This window comes from Podarcis bocagei (assembly GCF_964188305.1).
Source record: "Podarcis bocagei genome assembly, chromosome: 8".
NCBI lineage: Eukaryota > Metazoa > Chordata > Lepidosauria > Squamata > Lacertidae > Podarcis > Podarcis bocagei.
The window spans coordinates 40143318-40166579 of NC_138133.1; the positions used below are offsets into that span (position 1 = coordinate 40143318).

The 23262-nt window shown below is 41.1% G+C and overlaps 1 protein-coding gene across 4 annotated transcripts in view; it reads left to right on the forward strand.

The window, feature by feature from the left end:
- LOC308593316 (cadherin-19-like) overlaps nt 1-23262 on the forward strand; it is a 63389-nt gene that overhangs the window by 12320 nt on the left and 27807 nt on the right. Inside the window, exons 2-7 of one of the 4 annotated variants that reach the window (XM_081205601.1) lie at nt 3342-3425; nt 11592-11661; nt 12459-12686; nt 15721-15823; nt 19937-20038; nt 21076-21234. In XM_081205601.1, the coding sequence (XP_081061727.1) occupies nt 12489-12686; nt 15721-15823; nt 19937-20038; nt 21076-21234 (562 nt within the window). In that variant the 5' untranslated portion in view covers nt 3342-3425; nt 11592-11661; nt 12459-12488. Of the gene's footprint in view, nt 1-3341; nt 3426-11030; nt 11165-11591; nt 11686-12458; nt 12687-15720; nt 15824-19936; nt 20039-21075; nt 21235-23262 lie in introns of all 4 variants that reach the window. The other 3 variants (XM_081205602.1, XM_081205603.1, XM_081205600.1) reach the window with 3 other exon arrangements.

A 23262-nucleotide genomic window follows, 5' to 3' on the forward strand; every position in this document is an offset into this window, starting at 1 on the left:
TAAAACAGGGATGTATAGAATGAGACACTTAATCCGATGGCCTAATCCCTGTAATATTATTGTTATGGATAGGGGAATGATCAGTCACTACAAAAGTGTGACTAACCATAAACACTTTATATTATAGAAAAGTAGTTCCATTTTATGGGCATTCCAGTTCTTTAAAGTTATTTGAGAATATTTCTATTTAGATTCAAATGATGAATTGTACTTTTTCTTTTTCCTTGTCCTTTTACATCACTGCCTAGGGGAGCATTTCTTTCTTTCTTTCTTTCTTTCTTTCTTTCTTTCTTTCTTTCTTTCTTTCTTTCTTTCTTTCTTTCTTTCTTTCTTTCAGAGTATTGTTACTTTTCCCTTTCTAGTTTTATCATCATGTGTAAAGTGATATGTGCTCAACTAGAGCTCATTATATTGATTTTACAGTGGTGCCTCGCAAGACGAAATTAATCCGTTCCGCGAGTCTCTTCGTCTAGCGGTTTTTTCATCTTGCGAAGCAACCCTATTAGCAGCTTAGCGGCTTAGCGCTATTAGCGGTTTAGCGGCTATTAAAGGCTTAGCGGCTTAGCGGCTAAAAGGTTATTAGCGGCTTAGCAGCTTAGAAAAAGGGGGGAGCGAAAAAATCGCAAGACTCGCAATACTTTTTCCTTTTGTGAAGCAAGCCCATAGGGAAATTCGTCTTGCGAAGCGCATTGAAAAACGGAAAACCCTTTCGTCTAGCGGGTTTTTCGTCTTGCGAGGCATTCTTCTTGCGGGGCACCACTGTACTAACAAAATCAGCCTTACTTGCAAGAATTACCATACACTGCTTATCACAATCCCTCACCTAGGCGAGAACTTGGTCATCAGGCTCTATTTCCACTTTCCTTGTTTCCAGAAGCCAAGTCCAAGGTTAGCTGTTAGTCTGAGCCAAGAAAATACCATCATTTTCTGTTATTTAGTTCTGACACTTTCCTTCCAGATATCGCATTGTATAATTCAGACTGTTTCACATCATGCACATTTCAACATAAGAGAATAAAATGCATCAAAATAAATGGGACATTTCATGACACACAAATGTGATGCATCAAATATTTTTCAAGCAAATTTTCCTCCCTGTCATACCACTTTTTCATTTATTTGGTCTCCAAAAATTGTATTTGTGAACTGAAGCAGAGAGAATCAGGTTACATAGCCTCATTAGCATTAAAAACTGGAAGCACCAGCATTAGCCTTGCTGTTTCCAACCTTTCCAACCTTTTTTTCTGTGTGCAGAGTTTCAAAGTGAGCATGTCTACTGTGTGAAAGGGGTTTGTGGAAGGGGTTGGTTAATTATAAACATAAAGCCATAATGAATGAAAAATGCACTGTGTTCTCCAACTCTGCCAGATAGAAAAGAGAGAGTTCTGAATTGTTTTTTTCCGGTTCATCTATCATGACTTCTTGATTGCCTGTCAAACTCCAACCTCTATCCCAGCCAGCACAGAGCAATCAAAATGTTAACCCTTTTAAAGAACAGAAATCTATTTAGGATTTATTACTATTTTAATCCTGCAAATGCAGCGGCTCCATTAGCATCAAAATTGTTTTTAAATTGCTATAATCTCTGGAATCAAGAACACTGGATGGTAGTCAACCAAGTAATGGTGTGAGTGGAAGAACTTCCCCTTGTGCAATGGGACTTCTGCCTCTACCCCAGGCATAGGCAAACACAGCCCTCCAGATGTTTTGGGACTACAACTCCCATCATCCCTGAACACTGGTCCTGTTGGCTAGGGATGATGGGAGTTGTAGTCCCAAAACATCTGGAGGGCCAAGTTTGCCTATGCCTGCTCTACTCCCTCCCATTCCTCCTAAATCTGTTCTTTGGGTTCCTACTGCCTTCCAAAGGAGATCTTCTTAGGTGGTGCAGGGCATGTGCAGGGGGAGGATGGGAGAAGTCCTGTTGCACAAGGGGATGCTGTTCCACTTCTGCAGTTATTTAGTTTAATACCACCCAATATGGAAGCAACCCAGTGAAATAAATCATAATACTTACAATGGTAAACCTATGGCCTGCCAGGCTGTGATCTATGAGTCAAGGGATCTGGCTTCAGTGATCAAGTCACCTTCATTATGCATGTTTTTGAAAAGTGAGAGAGGGTGGGGGTGGGGGGAGAACAGTCAGTAGTTTTGTTTTTGTCATGAAGATCTTGCGAACAAAGCACCTGATGAAATCTGTCTCCATGTACCATATTGACCCGAATACAAGCCGCACCCACAAATAAGTTGCACCTTTAAAATTCAAGGGGGGGGGGAGAAAATACCTGAATATAAGGCGCTCGCCGTGTGTGCTTTCCCATGCATCTGAGGTGCTTTCCCATGCACGCTCTTCACACCCCCTCCAGGCCGGTTCCTCCTAGCAAGTAGCACAGGCACACATTGTCCCACTGCTCTTGCTCCTGCCTTGGCTTCTTGTCTTCCATATCAGCTCAAGGTGTCCAGGCATCACTGGAGAGAAAGACTGAAGGATGGGGAAATGGAGGAGCCCACCGTTGACGGGAGAAGTGGGAGCGCTCCCCAAAGAGGAGAACAAACTTGGGCTGCTCGTGAGGGGAAGTTACTCTCTCCCCTCTCATACAACGCCCGCCTTGCCCCACTCACTTGTGGCCCCTCTTCTCAGCTTCTTCCCTGCCACCCTCTACCTCATGGGCTGCTGTGGTTTGTCCACAGCAATTTTTGTAAGGTCGCAAATTTAAGCCACACTTTTTAACTTTTTACTGTTTTAATTTGGAAAAAAGTGTGGCTTATATTTGAGCCAATACGGTATTAATCAAGTTCATACAAGAGTTCATTCACTAATACTTTTTCACTCCATGCATATTTCATTGTGTGTGTGTGTGTGTGTGTGTGTGTGTTTCTTTATGCATAGCCTGATTTACTTCTAGTTTCATAACAATATAGTGTCTCTACATCTATTCAGCCTTTTGATGGGTATATATTGTATATCCAGTGGCACAGGACAATCAATATATTCTTTACCACATACTAAGAATGCAGACTGCTCTACAAGGACTTTACCTCAACTGGATTTTATCACTGAGGGAAAGAAGGCAGAAACACTTAGCACTGTTTCATAAAAATATGTTATATATGCATATACAGATTGAGAGAGTTAGCAAGGGGGCGGGGAAGCAAATGCAGAGGCAGCATGAATTTTTAAAGCGATATGAGTATCGTGACCCCCATAGACTCTCTCCGTGTCTCTTGTGGAAGCTTTCAAGGACTCTCCTTGTTATTCCATTGCATATGGACTCTGGCCAGCTCAGCAGATTTGTAGAGAAGTAGAAACATCTCTCTTTCCTTTTCCTTCTGGGCTGCAGAAGAAAGAGGACCCCAGAGTGAAAGCCCCAGACACCTGCTGTTCCCAAGGGCCTGTACTGAGATATGTACCCTGAATAACCATGGTAGGATGTGGTATCGGAAGCCAATGAAGTAAGGGTGTGATGCAATGCCTAGTATTTCCCCATCTCTCTGTCTCTTTGCCACTCATATATTTATACAGTGGTACCTTGGTTTACAAACTTAATCCATTCTGGAAGTCCGTTCTTAAACCGAAACCATTCTTAAACCAAGGTGTGCTTTCCCTAATGAGGCCTTCCACCGCCGGTGCCCTTCTACCGTTTGGATTCCGTCCTTAGACTGAGGTAAAGTTCTCAAACCGGGACACTATTTCCGGTTTTGTGGAGTTTGTAAACCGAATCGTTCTTAAACCGGACTGTTCTTAAACCAAGGTACCGCTGTATATAATAGTTCAAGAAAACATGTAAACATATCACGGTTACGACAGTTCATAAACATACATGCACACTATCATATAGAAGTAGCCAAGGAGAGAAAAGCTCATTCTCATTCATGACTGTTGGAACATAAGGCAACCTCTCTGGCATGAAGTGTCTGGAGGGTGATGCTTTTACATTATGTAAACAGAGTTGATAAATGGAAACCAAATTTTGTCAAACTTCTCATGTTTTACCATTCCCTTTACTCTATGATGACAGCTTAAGTGTTCATAAAGTGTTATGTCCCACACTCAACACCACTGCTCGCTCTTAGAAGGCCCATTTTGGGTTTTCCAGCTTGAGGAACGTCTAGCAATACAATGTTTGAGAGGAATGGCATTTGTGATGCATTGTGGGGTTTGTTGAACTATCCACTGGAAAGAGTGCTAGCAGGGTGTCAGGGATAAGGGGCTAGGCTGACGTTTGAGGGAATTTAAGGTACCTGACCCAAAAACCATGACTACCCTTCTATTGCCATCTGATCCCTACCATTTTTTTAATTTTTAATTTTTGCCAATAAACTGAATTCATAGGAATAAATCCTTCCTAAACCCAATATAGGGTAGAATTGTATCCTGCCCACTCCACACCTCTTGCTGTAATTATGTGGACTATGGATTGATAATCACTGACACATAGACAATGCTAACTGATAGCAAATACAGCCAAATGGCTCTGGCACTTCTGAACAACCGTGGCTGAATATCTTTTCAAAGGGAAGAAGCAATTCAAAACAGCTAAGAAAATAATGCCCATGTAAATAAATCTGCATAAGGATGCAAACCATATTCAGCATCCTGATTAAATCATGAATAGTGATGAGGAAGTACCAAGGGACAGTGGAATCTTGGCATTCTTCCAGCAGTTAATAACCACATTGCCATTCAGAAGCAGTCAGAAATAGTATTGCTCTAATCTCCGAGAGTCAAATGCCTTGACTTGGAACTAAGAAAATGATTAGTGATGTTGACAAAATTCATAATTGCCTGGTTTGCTGCACAAATTTGTCCAGCTCAAAGTGCTCAGCTGCATTAGGAATTGCAGGTTTCTATCCCCCCCCCCGCCCCCGCCCCCCGGACGTTGTTTCCTGACTTGGAATGTTAAATGAGGTTCTGCATGTGGGTGCTCAGCAGGGTTTGCCTATTAACAACTTACTCTTAGGACTTGCCTATCAGAAGGTCAGCGGTTTGAATCCCTGTGAAGGGGTGAGCTCCCGTTGCTCGGTCCCTGCTCCTGCCAACCTAGCAGTTCGAAAGCATGTCAAAGTGCAAGTAGATAAATAGGTACCGCTCCAGCGGGAAGGTAAACGGCGTTTCCGTGCGCTGCTCTGGTTTGCCAGAAGTGGCATAGTCATGCTGGCCACATGACCTGGAAGCTGTACGCCGGCTCCCTCGGCCAATAAAGCGAGATGAGTGCCGCAACCCCAGTCAGTCACGACTGGACCTAACGGTCAGGGGTCCCTTTACCTTGTTAACGGCTGTGAGTAACAACAACAACAACAACATTATTTATCCCACCCATCTGGCTGGGTTTCCCCAGCCACTTTGGGTGGCTTCGAACAAAATATTAAAGATACAGTAATCCATCAAAACATTAAAAGCTTCCCTAAAGAGGGCTGCCTTCAGATGTCTTCTAAAAGTCTGGTAGTTGCTGTTATCTTTGACATCTGGTGGGTGTTCCACAGGGTGGGTGCCACCACCAAGAAGGCCCTCTGCCTGGTTCCCCGTAACATGGCTTCTCGCAGTGAGGGAACCGCCAGAAGGCCCTCAGTGATGGACCTCAGTGTCCGGGCTGAACGATGGGGGTAGAGACGCTCCTTCAGGTATACTGGGCTGAGGCCATTTAGGGGTTTAAAGGTCAGCACCAACACTTTGGATGTTGTGACAAAAAGGAGTGTCATGATGAAGCCACCTGACTGCTAGGGCTGGGTTAAGCCATGTGGTTGCTGGAAGCAATGGACAAGATAGCCCCCTCTCCCCTAATTCTCATGCACAGAAGTTGACTGGACTAGCAACTAAATATTTTTCCAGCACTAGCAAAGAGAGTGTCCTCTGCTGCAGCTGATTGCAAAACTGGCCGTGTAGCACACCCAACACTTCCTCTTGCACTCATGCAACAAATTCAGGATTTTTATATTTTGCAGTTTGAAAAAAGACAGGGAAATGTTTTGAAAAATGTGGGATGGACAAATGATTAGCTGGAAGTCAGGTCAAGACCTTGCAAGCAAATTAGGATGAATGATTATTGCCATATAACCACCCCATCAACAAATAAGTATGAATGCTCAGTAAAGACAGGACATAGTCTAAGCACTGCATCAGCTTTTTGCAAGCAAATCAGCATGTATGCTGTGTGAACAGGTCATTGGATGGAGTCCTTACTCTGTTACGCCTTGCATATATATGGGTGTGACTCACATTCTAGTTACTTGGAGCAACTAAGTCTGCCAGAGTTCTTTTCATATCATATTATTGAGACAAATATGCTTAGGAAGAGCAAATTCCCATGGTAGGAACACCTGACTCTCAACATTAACTCAATATCAAAAAATAGTCAGGACAACAGAAGCAAAGATTGGCATGCACTCCCATTTTATAAGTCCCAGCACAATGACTCTGTAGATATATTTGTTCAATTGAGTACAAGGACTGAGACACATAAATAAAACACATTTGCCACAGTTATTAAATACCTACAAAATGAATGCAATTTGGCATAATATCCAATTTTCAGATAAATATTCCACTCCTACACCCTTTCCCTGCTTAGCTTAGTGGTTGCATTCAGATGCAATTTGACTGGAAAAGAATTTTGCTGCGTTCAAGCATAATCTGCATGGAAGAGAAAGTGATAATTATTCATGAATCAAACAAGCACACTTCTAAATCAGAAGCATAATCAAATACATTAAGCTGCTTCTTTTTCCCCCAGATTTGAATGGCTGCTGACAAGAGCAGTGTAAACCAGGAGGGGTTTGGCCCTGAGCACTTTCCTAGGTATAAAGCTGCAGTTATAAGGTCTGTGCATAAGCTCCTTTGTGCAGCTTTTGTGAGGCACTGCATCAGTCACAGTGCTGACTTGGCAAGCAAATGTTGTAAGCATCCCATTTCTTCATGGTGTTTAAACATTAGGGATGGCATTCAACTCATAGCAGTTCTGTTGAAAATAATGATTATGACTAAGCTGAGTGCCAGTCCCCCAACAGCAGCATTAGTACAGTGGTACCTCAGGTTACGGAACGTGGGTGGAGCTGCGTGTTAAACCACAGAGCTTGGTCACAAAACCAGTAGTCTTAAAAACTACTTTCTTCTGATGATATTAATGATTTGTGCAACCATCTTCTGTAATTTAATGAACAGCAGCAGCAGCAGCAACAACAACAACAACGCTTTTAGTCTGCCAAGTTGTGTTAAAGGCTTTCTCTGTTCACTGAGGCTCTAAAATGCTAGCAAATAGCAGCAGGGTTATGCACTTAATAGATGGCTATTTAGAAAATATAAATATAGTATGGTATCCTATATTGTGGTTGGTTCATGTTTCAGGACTACTGGGGGGTGGATGGCTGTCAGTTACAGAGAGGTGGACCAGATTTATCTGCTCGGTGGAATAGATCCACCATGCAACTGTAATGCAAGCTAAAAGTACATTTATTTATTTATTTATTTATTTATTTATTTATCGAAAATACTTTATTGATTGATTGATGCTCAAGGTGACATACATGGGTCTCCTCTTTCCTAGTTTATCTTTTCAACAGCCCTGTGAGGTAGATTAGGCAAAGAGATGGTGACTGGTCCAGGATCATCCAGTGACACATGTGGCTCAATGGGGATTTGAACCCTGTTATCTCAGGTCCTACTCCAACACTCTTAACCACTATACCATATTGGCCCTCTCTATAAATTGTATTTTCAATAAAATTGAAACCATGTTTTGTGTCGGTATGAAATTGGCAATAAAACGGCTAGCACATTTTCAAAGCTAAGCAGGGTCTGGTATGGTTTCAAATTGGATGGGGGACCATGTGTTGAGATTTCACGCATTGCAGGCAGTTGGACTAGATTACTATGGGGGTTCCTTCCAACTCTGTGATTCTATGATCCAGCCAAATGTCATTCATGCTGATTTTCCACTCAAAATGGGTGGGTGGGTGTTAGTGTACATGTGTGAGAGTGAGAAATGTGACCATCAGATGCATATACAGCAAGTGTTTGAGGAGGCTGAACCTGTAGGATTAGTTACTGGATATCCAGTACACATTGCTGTGGTGAGAGAACCTTGCATTTTATGGATTATCAGGCAGAAATTCTTAGTTTACTTAGACAGCAAGTATTTGGAAAAGCAGCACGTGTAGAATTTTTGCCTGAGTATTTTATATTCCCCATTTTTTCTCAAACTGTTTAGTGCCAGAGTGTCTTGTCAAACAAGTTAACTCATTCAAAGTAAGCTGTTTCCTATCCTTTATACCTCAAATGCAGCATGCTCCATGTACAAGCTTTCTTCTCATGATGTTTCAAATCAATGTGTTGAACCATTCTTAAGTATAAGCCCCATAGCCTAGGAAAAAGTACAAGTAATATCATGTAAAAGAAAACTATTTCTAGGGCTCATACTGATAGCTTTGCCCTAAATTTGCTTCCCTAACAAACAACAACAGCAGAGTGACTTACCAGCATGACATGAATAAAGAAACTCATTCAAAATGACACTACTTTCTAATATACATTTATCCAGCTCACTGTGCAGAATATTCTTAATCTAAACTGAGAAGACAATGGTACATCAGTCTTTCCTTCACAGTGACTGCAAAAAACAAACAGTGTGTTTGAAAAGCAATCAGATGGATAATTAATCAGCACCACAAATTCAGTAATTGGTGTGTACTATCCTTGTGGAATTCACCATACAATTTTAGTAAGAATAATGTTATATAGTCACTGCCTGGCATGCAGTTCCAGATTTCCTCATTGATCTGTAGCTTCTCCTAAGTATGTTGCAAAGAAAACCTGCTTAACAAATGCATTAATGACATGCTTTGATTTATGCTGGTGTCTCCCCATGGGTATTATTGAGATAATGAATATGACATTTAAAGCATAAATATAAGCATCTTAAATCATCTGCAGGTGTTGCTAGATAATAGGTGAGTTCCCCCCCAGGAGTGTGAAAGCTTTTTAAAAAAATGAGACTTAATGCTTTTCCATTAAGTTTTAAAAAATTGCTAGAAAATGTACAAAGTATGATCCAAATGTCTGTGCTATTTTAGTTGATAAAAAGGTAAAGGGACCCCTGACCATTAGGTCCAGTCGTGGCCGACTCTGAGGTTGCAGCGCTCATCTCGCTTTATTGGCTGAGGGAGCCGGCGTACAGCTTCCAGGTCATGTGGCCAGCATGACTGTAATGGTTCTAGGGGTTGCTCGTGCGTAAATTGGCGCCACACCTGGCTGGGTTGCCTGAGTGAACCCTTTCTGTCTGGACAGCCACTCGCCCGTGGCTGTCTCAATCGCTGGCAGAATCCGTCAGTGGGCGTTTCTTGAACTTCTTCCAGCAAAGAAGCTCTTTGATGCCTAGTCTCCGCCTATTTTCCCTACACGGAAGCCTTCTGCGCAGGGAGGGTGTGGGCATTGGAGGACCCGTGCTCTCCCCGCTGGTCCCCGGCGAGGAGTCTTGGAGCCACCTCGCCGATTCCCCCATCTGCCCCCCTTCTCCACTGGTGCTACGCTGATTTCCTTCCCCAGAAGATCTGCTGCTTCTCTCCCTCCCGGGACGCTCTCCGGAATCCCTCTGGAGCCCTCCCTCTCCCTCTGGCTCCGATGGCAGTTCCCTGACAATGACTAAGCCGCTTCTGGTGAACCAGAGCAGCGCACAGAAACGCCGTTTACCTTCCCGCCGGAGCGGTACCTATTTATCTACTTGCACTTTGACGTGCTTTCAAACTGCTAGGTTGGCAGGAGCAGGGACCGAGCAACGGGAGCTCACCCCGTCGTGGGGATTCAAACTGCTGACCTTCTGATTGGCAAGTCCTAGGCTCTGTGGTTTAACCCACAGCGCCACCCGCATCCCTATTTTAGTTGATACATTGGATTTATTGTTGATAGAGTGGTGTTTTATGATGGGGGGGCTCTGTATTTATGGATGAGAAATCCTCCCCCTCCCCAGTTCATTGATGATGCTTTTCTCAAGTCTGAAGTTGGTGACCCCTACATAATTGCCCATGGCAAGACATGTATGTAGAAACACAAAAAGCTGTCTTGTATTGAGTCAGACCATGTCACTCAGTACTGGCTACAATTTCAGGCAAGGAAATCCCTTATCCTACCTGGAGATTCTAGGAATTGAACCTAGGGACCCACTGGCGGAGGAAGAGGGGGGCGGGGGGAGTGTACCGCCCCCGGCAGCACGATCCTGGTGGGGTTCCATTGTGGAAGGAAGATCAACACCTTGGAAAGTGGTGTGGACTTTAGGACCACAGCTGATCAATGGTGTCCTGAAGCAACTGAGCTTTATAGCATAGACTAGTTATCCATTGACTAAAGACCTCAAACCCTGAATGCTGTATCTGCCAGCCTTTTCTAGGCCCTGGGATTTCAAGCTCTGAGGACTTCAAAGGGTGCCTTTAGAAGGGCTCTGTCAGGTCTAGCCTAGGGAGGCCTGTATTCATGAAAGCTTGTAGCTCCTGGAACAAACACGCATGCAGCCCACAAACACACTTTGTAAATGGGGAGCAGACAGGTTTGCCACATGTATACAAGACAGATCTTTCCTTCTAAGAACTGTAAAACTCTAAATGCCTACCACTATTAGATTTAGCTGTTCCTTGTAATAAAATAAAAATGTGTGAATGGCTGGGTATTATGAAATATTTTATTTACATCATGGAAGGTGGGAAGCCGTGCTCAGTCATTTGAAGCTTTGCCTCTGATACTCAGGTTTATTAACCTTGTCTATAAAGAAACCACTCAGAACAAATGCTGATTGTGTGCATCTTCCAAAAATGCTTGGCTCACCAAGTGCATCGTTTGCATCATCAATTTATCATTCATGCATTTTAAACCAGGAACTTGCGGGTCACATTTTCCTTTTGTCAGACGAACTGATAGCATGAAAGGACATAAAAAGGTTAAAAAGAAAAACAGAGAGAGAAGTACTGTATCATTTGTTAAGGAGCTAGTCTCTTCCACATGCTAGTCTCTTCCTTTAAAATCACACGAGATGCTGTTATGTTTTCAGAAAAAAGACCTGCTGAGATTCTATCATGTTCCTGAAACTTGGGATGCATATACACAAATATAAAGCACATGACTTTCCCCAAAGAATCCCAGGAATTATTATTTGTTAAGGATGCAATTGTAGCACTGTGAGAGGTAAGCTATAGTTCCCATGATTTTTTGAGGGAAGACATGTGAAAATGAAGTTCATCCTAATTCTATGATACTCTGTTTCTGAGGAGGCAAAAAGATCCTGGAAACCATGTGACACATAGGGCTGTGGGGAGGATCTCATTCTGGTTGCACTTTAATGAGAAACAGCTACTACCGCCTTAGAGTGGAGGTGAATTTGCCACAACCCAACTCCCCTGGGAAGAAGACTCAGAATGGTTTTGCCCTGGGAAAGAGCTGGGGAAGGGTCCAATAAATGCATGCATTGATGAAAAAACCAAAACAGAAATGCGCCTGGGTAAAAATTACTTGCAAAAATATGTGTATTTGTCAAAACCAAATACAAAACTATTTATTAGGAGAAATTCACTAATGCTGTAGGTTGGTTTTTTTCTTTCTTTCCCCAAAACAGATCAAAAATTTCGATGGAAATGTGGAGAACCGAATTTAAGATCAGAAAAATAAGGACCTGAAATTGGAAGGTACATCCATCTTTACTCAAACATGTGGGTAATATTCTTCACATGTTTCTGATATAATCATGGTGCCAGGGACTACATGACTGCCTCCACTGACATCATTGTGCCCATCATAACCTCTGCCAATAGGGAGCCTGCTCTTTGCATGAAGTCTCCTTGCCCATTGTTGAACCCTAAAGGATCAAGGTTCTAAATCATGTAGTAGTTCTGCTGAATAAGTTATGGTGAATACAGTGACTGAGAAATCAGGAGCAGTGGGAGGCATGTGGATGTGGAGACAGGACTCCACACTTCCTGGCTTCATGTTTAGTCTTTTCTCACGTGCAACACATAAATGAGACTTCTGAAGTATTTCTTTTCAGAGCAGAGAATGTGCATTCCAACCACAATTTTTAGGATTCCTGTTTCTTGTTGCACTCATTAGAATCAGCAAATCATTCATGTCCTAGGCACCTGCATCTCAACATGAATTTTGGGTAGGTAGAATGTGACAATGGAATCTACTTAAAGCATAATGGCTTGGTTGCACAATAGGCATTACCAAGCTTAATACGTAAGATTATTTTCCTTTATGTGGCAAATGTGTCTGTGTGGCGTTTACACATTTCACAAACAAAGAAAGGCAGGGGGAGGTTGACTTTATGCGTTTTGTGTTTCTAATCAGAAACCTGCGGCTTTATTCTACTTCCTTTCGTTCAAGAGTAAAAAAGTCTTTCTAATGGCGAAAATTGAGCCTTCAGTTTGACGGAGAATCAATATTTGTTTTGCTTTTTTAAGAGTTACTTTTTGTCTTCCCACAGATGCATATTGATTGAAAAGGAAATTTCAGCATGCATTGTTACAAATGGCTCTCACTCGCACTGACCCTGGCTCAGCTTGGGCCCTGTTTTCCCTGTACGCACAAGTGTAACCCCGATGACTTGGAGCAAGCATTTGTGAGACGTCAGAGAGTGAAACATGGCGGGGTTCGGAACCTGCTGGTTGTGCAGGAAGAACTGATGTTAACACATCCTTTGAAATCGGGCCAGGTACAGTCACTCTTTCTGTGGGAGGTTTAACATCTCGTTGAGGTGTTGATTAGTACCTGCTTGCTTTTCTAAATCTTCCCTCAATCTGGCCTTGTGAAAGAACAGTCTCCCTGAAGCCTTTCTTCTGAGATGTGCAGCAATATACAGCAATACCCGAAGAATAAGCACCATCTTTGCCCTTCTTGCACTGTTTAACGATCTGCTCCATGTTTTCAAAGATGCTTTAGCATCAGAGAATCTGAAAGATCTCCTGTCCAAGTTTTACTTGGGACTGGAGGACTTGGTCAGAGAGTCATGTAAGATTCTGTGTTAGGACTGTCAGACAGGCAGGATCATCCACAGGTCAGAATGATGACTCAAGACTCAATGTGAAGTCAGCTTTTTCATTCAGAAAAGGAAAACACAGCAGAGTTCACTCAGGCTCAACTGCCCCAGTTGAAGACGTTGTTGTGGCTGGCATCTGTCCCCTCCTTCCCTCTTTAGCCCTTTGCCTCTGGACTCCTCCCAAGCAGACATAAGCTATGGTGAGGAGGAGTGACCCCTCCTCTGGGCCTGTCTGGCCTGTTGCTCAGCAATGTGCAAGGCTCTTCATGATCTTGGTGTCAGTGGAGGAGGAGAGGCCACTGTAGAAGGACTTGCCTACTGATATGAAACTGAGGCAGCTTCTGGCTGCTCTCTTTCAGAGTCTGCACTCAAACTGACATACCTGGCATCCCACCTTGTCTGTGGACAGCTTCCTTCTTCTGACTCTCTATGTTCACTCAAGCCTCCTGCTTCCACCACCTCCCAGGTTTCTTCCTCAGTGTCCCACCACCACTGTCCTGGTCCAAGTCTTCTTCCTCTATGTCATCTCTAAGGGGTTCTTGGGTTGGCACCTCCCACCACTTTTCATCATCCAGCCTGTCCTTCAACCGCAAGTACTTGTTTGACACTAAAGTTGCTATCATAAACTTAAAACCGTATTTGGTTTAGGCCACTTCTCAGCATTTCCCTGGCTCCTTGAAGGAACTTACAAACTCAGAATCGAATTCCCTATGGGCTGAGGTAGCCAATCATAGTAGTTTAACTTGAGGATTGGTATGTACATATTTCTGGACTTTTATCTGGGCTACAGCACAGGGAAAGGCACTGTGCAATTAAAAAATAGTATCATGCTGTATTGACAAAAGTGTTTTGAAATTCCCTTCCATCTTCCGAAAAGAAAGAAAGGACTCATTTATCAACATCTGGCAACTTGCTTAGGCTGTTTCTTTTCCCTCCCTTTTTTTGGCATTGCATCAGAACAGACACACTGAGCAGCAATGCAGTTTACCAACACTATTTAGATTGATATTCTGTTACGTTAAGTGGCATTTGATTTACCCCTCATTAATTTTTAATGAAGCAGATTAATACTAAATCCTTTTTACCAGTAAGAAAGCACCAGGAACCGGCACAGTTCATTACGTTAACGTGACTTGGGCACAATAAGCAATTATTTTCCACCCTGTTTGAAAATGCATACGATGCCCAGTAATTTCCTTAATGATTCTTCCCCCTTCTTCTTTATTGCTGTTATTTAGTTACTTAAAAAAACAACACCAAATCAAAACAAGAGAATAAAAAAACACACAATGCTAAAGCCATTTTTAATCTCCCATCTTGCATCCTTTTCCTGTAAGGCAACTTTTGAGCTGAATGAATGGCAAAAAAAAGTTTAACCACTAATTAACTAGCACTAAAATTTAATTGGGCCCAAAGGGTGAAGTGCTCAAAATTCATTAATTACTTTTTACAGCCTTTCAAAGCAAAAACTCTGGAAGTATGATGTCTCATTTCAAAAGGATACAACAAGACAATCCCTTTATATTTTGTGAATCTGCAAATATGGGTCACTTTTTTAAACAGAAAGGTCACAAAAATGTGATCAGCTTTCAGAAAGTTTGCTTTTTAAAACAACAACACCAAAAGCAAATATGGATTTAATTTGCAGAATGTAATGTGATGCAGAGGGCCTCTATTTGTTTATAGGAAGCATTTTCTGGGTACCTTTGCCCCTCCTTTTTGTCATCAATGCATTTAGAAACGGCTTCTGAAGTTTCTCCTTAAACATATAAGCCTAAAAAAGCCTTATTGAGGCCTCATGTGCACTATGCATTTAAAGCAGTATTATAGCACTTTAAACAGAGATGGCTTCCTCCAAAGATTCATGGGAACTGTAGTTTGCTAACGGTGCTGAGAGTTGTTAGGAGACCACCTTTCCTCTTACAGTTCCTAGAATTCCCTGGGAAGACTGATTGATTATTAATCAAGATGGCTGGTGTTTCTCAGCTTTGGGAAATGGAGTTGAATATATCAAGATGGTTTGATAAATATTTGAATTTTGATTAGCACCTCATATCATTTAAATTTGTCATATCTGATGAACTTGCCTTTTTTCACTGATGCCATACTAAGGAGAAGATTTCACCATGCTAATATAGATAATGATGGATACCAGATCCAAATACTTGTTATTTAGTCTTTGCAAGAATTATCAATCAATCAATCAATCAATCAATCAATCAATCAATCAATGAATTATTCACACTCCAAACAAGCATTTCAAGATGATTTACAATAAAGACAACCAAAACATCAAATACGTTTAAAACAAAACTAAAATCATACAAAATAGACATTCATGGCAAGGACCCATTTATTCAGCTGTTAAAGTCTGTCAGATCAAAAATGCCTTTAGTTGTTTCCAGAAAGTTGTTTCCAGATATTGGGCAGCTTTTATATCTCAACTGCTGAATCATGGGGCATTCGTGAAATTCCACAACTGTTTGTTTCTATTACAAGGAGAAATTTCTGCTAATTACGAAAATAAATTGACTCCATTTGCTTTGCAATCAGAATGACATACTACAATCTCATTCAATTTGGTATAAATCAATACATTAAATGGATTTCTGACCTTATTGGGGGGGAAACCGACTTGACATTAAATTTGATAAGGTTTGTTTGTTTGAATCCTATCTTGAAATCAGCTTGTTACTCATTATTCTCGCAGCTGAAATCTGATGTAGATAAACAAGACAATTCCCTGGCTGATAATGGACCACATTTCTTGGATGAACCCTATGAAGCCACTGTTTCCGAAATGTCTGTAAGAGGTACTGTGTGTTGTACTTTGACCTTGCATTTATTCTATGTGTTTGTGTGTATGAAGTAGGCTGTTGCAGCTAGATTATTTCATTTTCCTAAAGAATCAAAATTTGAAAAGATTCAGGACTTTAAATATGTGCAAACCAATGGGGTTTCTCTAAACCAGCATTTCTAATCATCACATCCCTCTCATTCATATAAACCTTGTTCCATGCCCAATAATCATGGGATGCCTTTGCCCAGTGATGCTGTGGCCCATAGATTGCAGCAAAACGCTGGGCAAAGTTACATAAAAATACCAAATGAGAACACAAAACATAAAATAAAAAAACACAAAAACCAAACCAATTACGCTCCTCCTACAAACATATTTAAAAGGCCATACAATATTTGATCAACCAAAGGCAAGGTTATAGAGAAACAATAGGTATGTAATGAAAGTGCCAGAAGAGCACTCCACAAATGGGGAGCCACTGCAGAAAAGGCTCTTTGCCACATAAGCTTCCCACAACCAAATCAGAACAAATGCTCAAAAAGCGTGGACACTGTATAACCCTTGAGTAAGCAAATCAGTATGAATGCACAATAAACACATTGTCTGTACGAGTCTTTAATCTCTGATTTGGTTTTATTTTTCTGTTTTCTCCATCTGAACATCTCTTTTGGACTAGCTGGTTTCCTGAGATCTAAATTGTAGCTTGTCTAGATCACATCCTTCTTTTGGGGGGTTCTGCAAAAGGATAGGAGATATACCAATTTAAATCTGGTTTAACTGGTTAAATTAAGTTTTAACTCCTTCCTAGCATTCAGTTGCTATCTCACATTCACACAGTCTCTTCAGGGCTCTTCAAATTATATAGTTTCTTCAGCAGAATATGTAGCTCTAAGTGAGATTTCAAGAATCAATATCTGTATTAACATGAATGCACATTAATTTATTATATAGTACACTTTCTTACTTCCCCACTATACTTTCTTACTTTCCCGCATTTACATTTTATTCAGGTTTTAAATACAAGTGTTATACAGTGGTGTCCCGCAAGATGAATGCCTCGCTAGACGAAAAACTCGCTAGACGAAAGGGTTTTGTGGTTTTTGAGCTGCTTCGCAAGATGAATTTCCCTATGGGCTTGCTTCGCAAGACGAAAATGTCTTGCGTTTTTTGCAAGTTTGTTTCCTTTTTCTTAACACCGTTAATACAGTTGTGGCTTGACTTCGAGGAGCAACTCATAGAACGCGGTGTGGTAGCCTTTTTTGAGGTTTTTGGTGATTTTTGAAGCTTTTCCAAAACTTTGCCGACACCGTGCTTCGCAAGACGAAAAATTCGCTAGACGAAAAAATTCGCGGAACGAATTAATTTCGTCTTGCGAGGCACCACTGTACTAAATTAAAGTGTAACAGGAAATACAGTGGTACCTCGGTTTTTGAACATAATCCATTCCAGAAGACAGTTTGAGTTGTAAAAAAATCCATGGCACAACTGATTCATCTTTGTCAACTTTTTGAAATTATTAGGTTGCCACATTTCTAGCATTTTCCTGAATGGTCTTATAAGTCTGCAAAAAGCTGAATATCCATCTGGTTATTGTAATGCAGATTTCAGAGTTGTTCTTCTCGTATTACCTCAGGATCATATAAGCATATGTACGTAGCAATCCAGTTTATGTGTCATATGTCTAGCCTCATGAGCTATTCGGTGCCTCATGGGCCATTCAAAAAAAATCACATGATTGAAGCCACACAATAATAAGATTATAGTAGTGGGTGTTACCTAAGGATTATCTTTTTAGTAGTGACTTCCTTTTTACTTAAACTAAGTCACAGCCAAAATATACTAGGGATGGGGAAACTGCAGCCTTCCTGAAGTTATTGGACTCCAATTCCCATCAGCCCTAACTATCATGGCCATTGGTCAGTGATGATGAAAGTTGTAATCCAACAACCTCTGAAGGCCCACAGGGTAGACATAATTGACTTAAATGATGTGATCCCAAAGAAGCTTCCAAGCAGATAAATTTAATACTCTGTGCTGCTTTCTTAAGTAATAGTATACAAATAAGTTTGCAGGTGAGATACAACACAAAAGCCATTAGTTTGGGACATTTTTTTTTGATGCCATGAAAGCAGCCAGATTCCCTATCAACATATTTACAGATAATGTTACAGCTTTATATAGGCATCTAAAAGTCCTCAGGGTGCTGCTGACTAATTTATCAGAGAAACATGCCGTTGTAGTAGAATGTCTTGGGATAAGATGCGATAATGTGATTCTATGATAGAAAGTGGCTGGAGGTCTTGCGTGCCCCAAGAGAGGTCGATTTGTATTTGTATTTAGGAGTTAGGAAAGAAATGAGTTAGACATAAACACTGCATTATAAAATGAGAAGCTCTGACGAATATTTCCTTCATGGGTATAATCTTATGAAAGGCCTGTGGGGATGGTGTCAGATTTAGATCTAGGATGTAGCCAGCTCCCAACCAGAGACAAAATTGTCTTCTCTAGATGGATTGCACTATCTGTTATTCAGTGGAAAATGCTCATTACCAACCTCAAGGATATAAAAAGCTATCAGAATCCTGTTGTGTGTCTTGCCTGCATTGCTTGTTTTGAGTTTATTTCTTTTAAGCCGCACCACAGGCATTAAATTAAGGACTGATGCAGTGCTCCTGGTTTGGTGGAGTTTTTTGTGTGTGTTTTTTAATATGGAGTCCTTTATTATCTCTTAAACCTGTAGCCAGTGGAAAATTAAGAGAGCATCTCGCATATGTACACATGTGTGCGAAAAACAAAGTGTAAAACAGGAATGGGGGAACTGTGGCTCTCAATATGTTGCTGGACTTCAGCTCCCTTCAACAACAGCCAGCATAGTCAAAGGCCAGGAATGATGGGAGTTGTAGCTGAGCCATATCTAGAGCGCCACAGGCCCCATACTCCTGTTTTAAAAGTATGGCCAATTAAAAACAACTGCACTGGTTGCCAGTTCATTTCTGGACTGAATTTAAGGTGCTCAAATTAGTGTTTAAAGCCCTAAATGACTCAGGCCCTGAATAGCTGAAGACCACGTCATTTCCTACAGACCCCTTGGTGTTCAGATCAGCATAGGCAGGCTTCCTCAAACTCGGCCTTCCCGATGTTTTGAGTCTATAATTCCCATCATCCCTGACCACTGGACTTGCTAGGTAGGGATTGTGGGAGTTGTAGGCCAAAAATATCTGGAGGGCTGAGTTTGAGGAAGCCTAGCATAGGGAGTACTCATGGCTGTCTAACCACCCTCAGAAGCTTGGGGGGTAGCCTTTGGGAGGGCATTTCCTGTGGCAGCCCCTATAATGCGGAACTCCCTTCCCAAACAGGTGCATTTTCATTGCACAGCTTTTAGTGAATGTGTCTCTTTAGACTGGCTTTTGAGATGTATATTTTGAGAGGGTCTTAAAGCTGCTGAGCCCTGGCTGAGGCAAGGTTCAGCCAGGAAAGCCCAAGATCCATCAGATCCAAACTCTAATCCAAAAAGATCATGGGTCTGGATTACATTGTTACTTACGTTACTTAAATTCCACAGAAATGCATAGGATTGTGCTGTCAGTTGAGTTTTATTTCCATTTTGTCTAAAGGCCATACTAGAAATCTAAAAATGCAATACATAAAATGGTTAGTTTACACATTGTTACCATGGGCAAAATGTAATCCAAAAGTAGCTGTCCTTGCAGTGATATGGGAGGCATTCACAGTGAAATTCAGTAAAAAGGAGGACAAGATTTAGATTCTGCTAGGCTTCGCAATCTCATAAAAAATGAGACAGGTAGCTTTTCAGGTGAATAATTCCAAAAGCTGGTTGTTTCTGTAAAGAGATCCACTATACTTTGGTAAATAAAGGGTCACACACAAAAGAGGATTTCATCTACACTTTAAAGGAATATGGTATTTCTTTATATATTGAATTAAGCATGCAAACTAACCCTAACCCTTACTTTCCCTAACAGGATCTTGAATAGAAAGTATCTTTATGTTGCCTATATGTCTATATACATATAGAAACATTAACAAACATTGAGTAACTTTTTACATGGCTAGCTATAGTAAATGCTCCCATAAGAACTGTACCTTTCACTCAACACTTCCACAGGTACTTCGGTGATTCAGGTTACAGCTACAGCTCCAACAGGCGCCCGCCTGCTTTACAGTATCCCTTCTGAACAACCCTATTTTTCTGTGGAGCCAACAACAGGTATTGCTGGTTATGGTTATAAGACGCTTGAGTATCAGTAATGCAAAAAATGGGTGTGAAAAACCTGTATAACCAATAATCTCCCTTTAATGTTATATCTGTATTATAATTAAATTAAAAGAACTAGGTTGCACATAATGGAGCTGCAGGAAGATGCTGCCTTTTCCCCATGGTGGCCCCCTCTTCCATGCTCCATTGATGAAGATGAAGGTGGGAGGAAGGATGACTCTTCTTCTTCTTCTTCTTCTTCTTCTTCTTCTTCTTCTTCTTCTTCCTCTTCCTCTTCCTCTTCCTCTTCCTCCCCTTCCTCTTCGTACTGGTTCCTCCTTCTGGGACTTTGTGTGTTTGTTTACAGGGCACATAGGAGCAGCCCACCCAGTGATCCCAGCTGTAACAAGTAAAGTTGTGGTCGTTTTCAACCCACATCAGCTTCCATATATGGATTGCTCTTCAAAATGTACCCAGCTGTGTGTGGTGCACAGCTTCTAAATCAACAGATACTGACCCAGATTGCTTTGACTGCACTTCTCACCAGTTGGAGGTAGAGAGTGACTGTCTTTCCCAAACAGGCAACTGGGCTCTTAGAACAGGGAAGGGGAACTTGTGGTCCTCCAGTTGTTATTGGATTCCAGGTCCCATCAACACAAGTCTATGTGTTCTGGGATGATGGGAGTTGTAGATCAATAATCTCGGGGGGGGGGGGGTGTCACAAGTTCCTTAGCACTACCTTACAGGTCACAGTACTAATTCAGCAGTACCTTCAGATTTCAAAACAGCTGGGGCCATCAGAATACTGTCCTGTAGGCTTCCTTTTCTTTTTGTCCATACAAAGGCAGAGCCAGAGGCTATCCAATCATGGAAGCCCTCTGTGCATGCAAAGTGTCCTTTCTAGACTGGGACAATGGTATGATAAAATACTCTCATGTCTTGGTGTGAGAAAAATAGTTTGAACTTTAAGACTCCAGTGCTGGACATGCTTGCCAGGCTGCAGGTCTCATTGACATCTAACTGAGCTGTAAATATTGTATATTTTGCAGGGGTAGTAAGAACGGCTTACCCAATGGACAGAGAAACACAGGATCAGTGCTTTGTTGTCATTCAAGCCAGAGTTGGTGAAGCTGGTGTTCCTACAGCTACCACAACTGTAACTATCAACCTCTCTGATGTTAATGACAATCCTCCTCGATTTCAGCAGAGTGAGTAAAATGTCTCTTGGTTCATTTTTTTTTTTTTTTTAATGTTGGGAGCAAATTCAGACCAACTAATTCTGATAAATAAAACATATGTTATATGTGAAATACTTTTGTACAAAACTTAAAAATTAACGCTTTTATATTGCATATGTTCCTTGATTAAATGTCATTGTCTCTTTATAACCCATTCAAAGAAACATTGCATTGATAGTATAATTAATGCCAAAGGAAGATAAACCCAGTGTGTCCAGACTCCATAAGCCATTTCGTTGGAACGTTTATAATTTAGATAAAGGAACTTTGAGAAATGTACTTCTGTGAATTCTTAATTGAGGCATCTAGAACTCTACTACTGCTACAAATTCAGTCTTTTTACACCGGTTTAAATTTGTACTGTCAATTTTGTCTTGGTAACATAGATGTAGTCCCTATGTTTATATAGCTATAAAAAATAAAAGCATTGAGCAACCTGTAAAGAAAACACAGTCAGAAAACTGCAACTGTTTCTTCTTTAGTTGCATGTCCATTACCAATGCAAGCAGCTTCTTCATTTGAACAAACAGTTCTCCCAATAGTCACCCTGTGAAAATGTTTAGAGTGTACATGGAGAATCCTGAAAAATTATTTTTCTTCACTGTTGCTTTAGTGCCATGTACCTCTCCACTATGTCTTCCCCTTCCCTGTATGATCCTAACAAACCAGGGATTGCCTAATACATTTGATTATGTAAAAATACCACAGAGCCGCTTAGATTTTACTGCATCACAAAGGCAATTCAGAATAAGGTCCAGGAGCATCACTTTTATCTTGAATGGGTGTTAGAGAGAGAACCATGCTACAAATATTTTCTCCCCATATTGGTATTTCCCATTGCTAAAAGAGGGAGCATCTCTTTTTGGAGGAGGTAAAACTCACACAAAACATGTTCCCTGCCATTTTGTCTCAGCCTTATCACTTTCTATACAGATATTTAAAATAGAAAGAAACTCTTCCTTTGAACACCTAATACAATTTCCACCTCTCTTGGGGATAGCAGCCTATATTTTTGTAACTACTGTTGATATACCGACAAGGATAAAATGAGGTTTTGCTAAGGACAAAAATCCTCTGAGGACCAACTAATTAAGTGATAAATATAAACTGAGTAACTTGGGACCAACACATCTCAGTGCAATCTAGCAGGCAAGGCATAGTACACCTTAGATTTTTAATAACAGAAAATCTGTAATTTATGGTAGTGGTTTTCACTACTTGGATTCTCTAAAAGCTTATCAGGTGTTCCTCAGTAAAAAAAAAAGCAGTCATGGCAAATGTGTTTCCCTAAAAGACAGACAGCCTGCAATTTTCTCTCCTCTCCTACAATGCTGCAAACACTTTTCTCATGTGCAGGGTGGTGCTGAGTATAGTTTTGGGTGCACTTTCAGTTCAAGTAGAGCAATGGTGAGGTCCAGCAGTCCTGATCAGTACAGTGAATTGTGTGCACATGTAATGACATTTCCTTCAAACCTTCTCCACAGGTTCCTCAAAAGACAAAGTGATCTGGAATGAGCCTCAGAAGGTGGAATGTTTGAAACCCCCATTGCTTTAGGGGAAAACTTTAATTTTAGTGGGTACTAGGTTGCTACTGTGCAATGAAAGCACAAGGAAAAATATTCTAGACATGAACATCATAAAGTGACCTAATGACCTCTCCCAGTGTTTTCCTGTAGAGTTTACACTGAACACATCATTAGAGGATGTAGAATGCATTGCTTTCAATACGAAACAACCCACAACTGCTTAGGGACAGTTTCTGGATGCTTAGCTAATGAAATTTATTGAGGTATTGTTTTGAAAAGCATCATACATATTTCCAGTCTCCCTTAAAAATGAAGTCAGTCTTGGATGTTTCAGTCACAATTAGTTGTATTTTTCATCTCCCCTCTTTGAAATTGGTGGTTGGACAATTGCTATCTCATTGTTCAATTGAGTTTTTGTATTGCACACAAGCAAGCAGGTGAACTTATAAACAACTGGAATGTTGAATTGGCT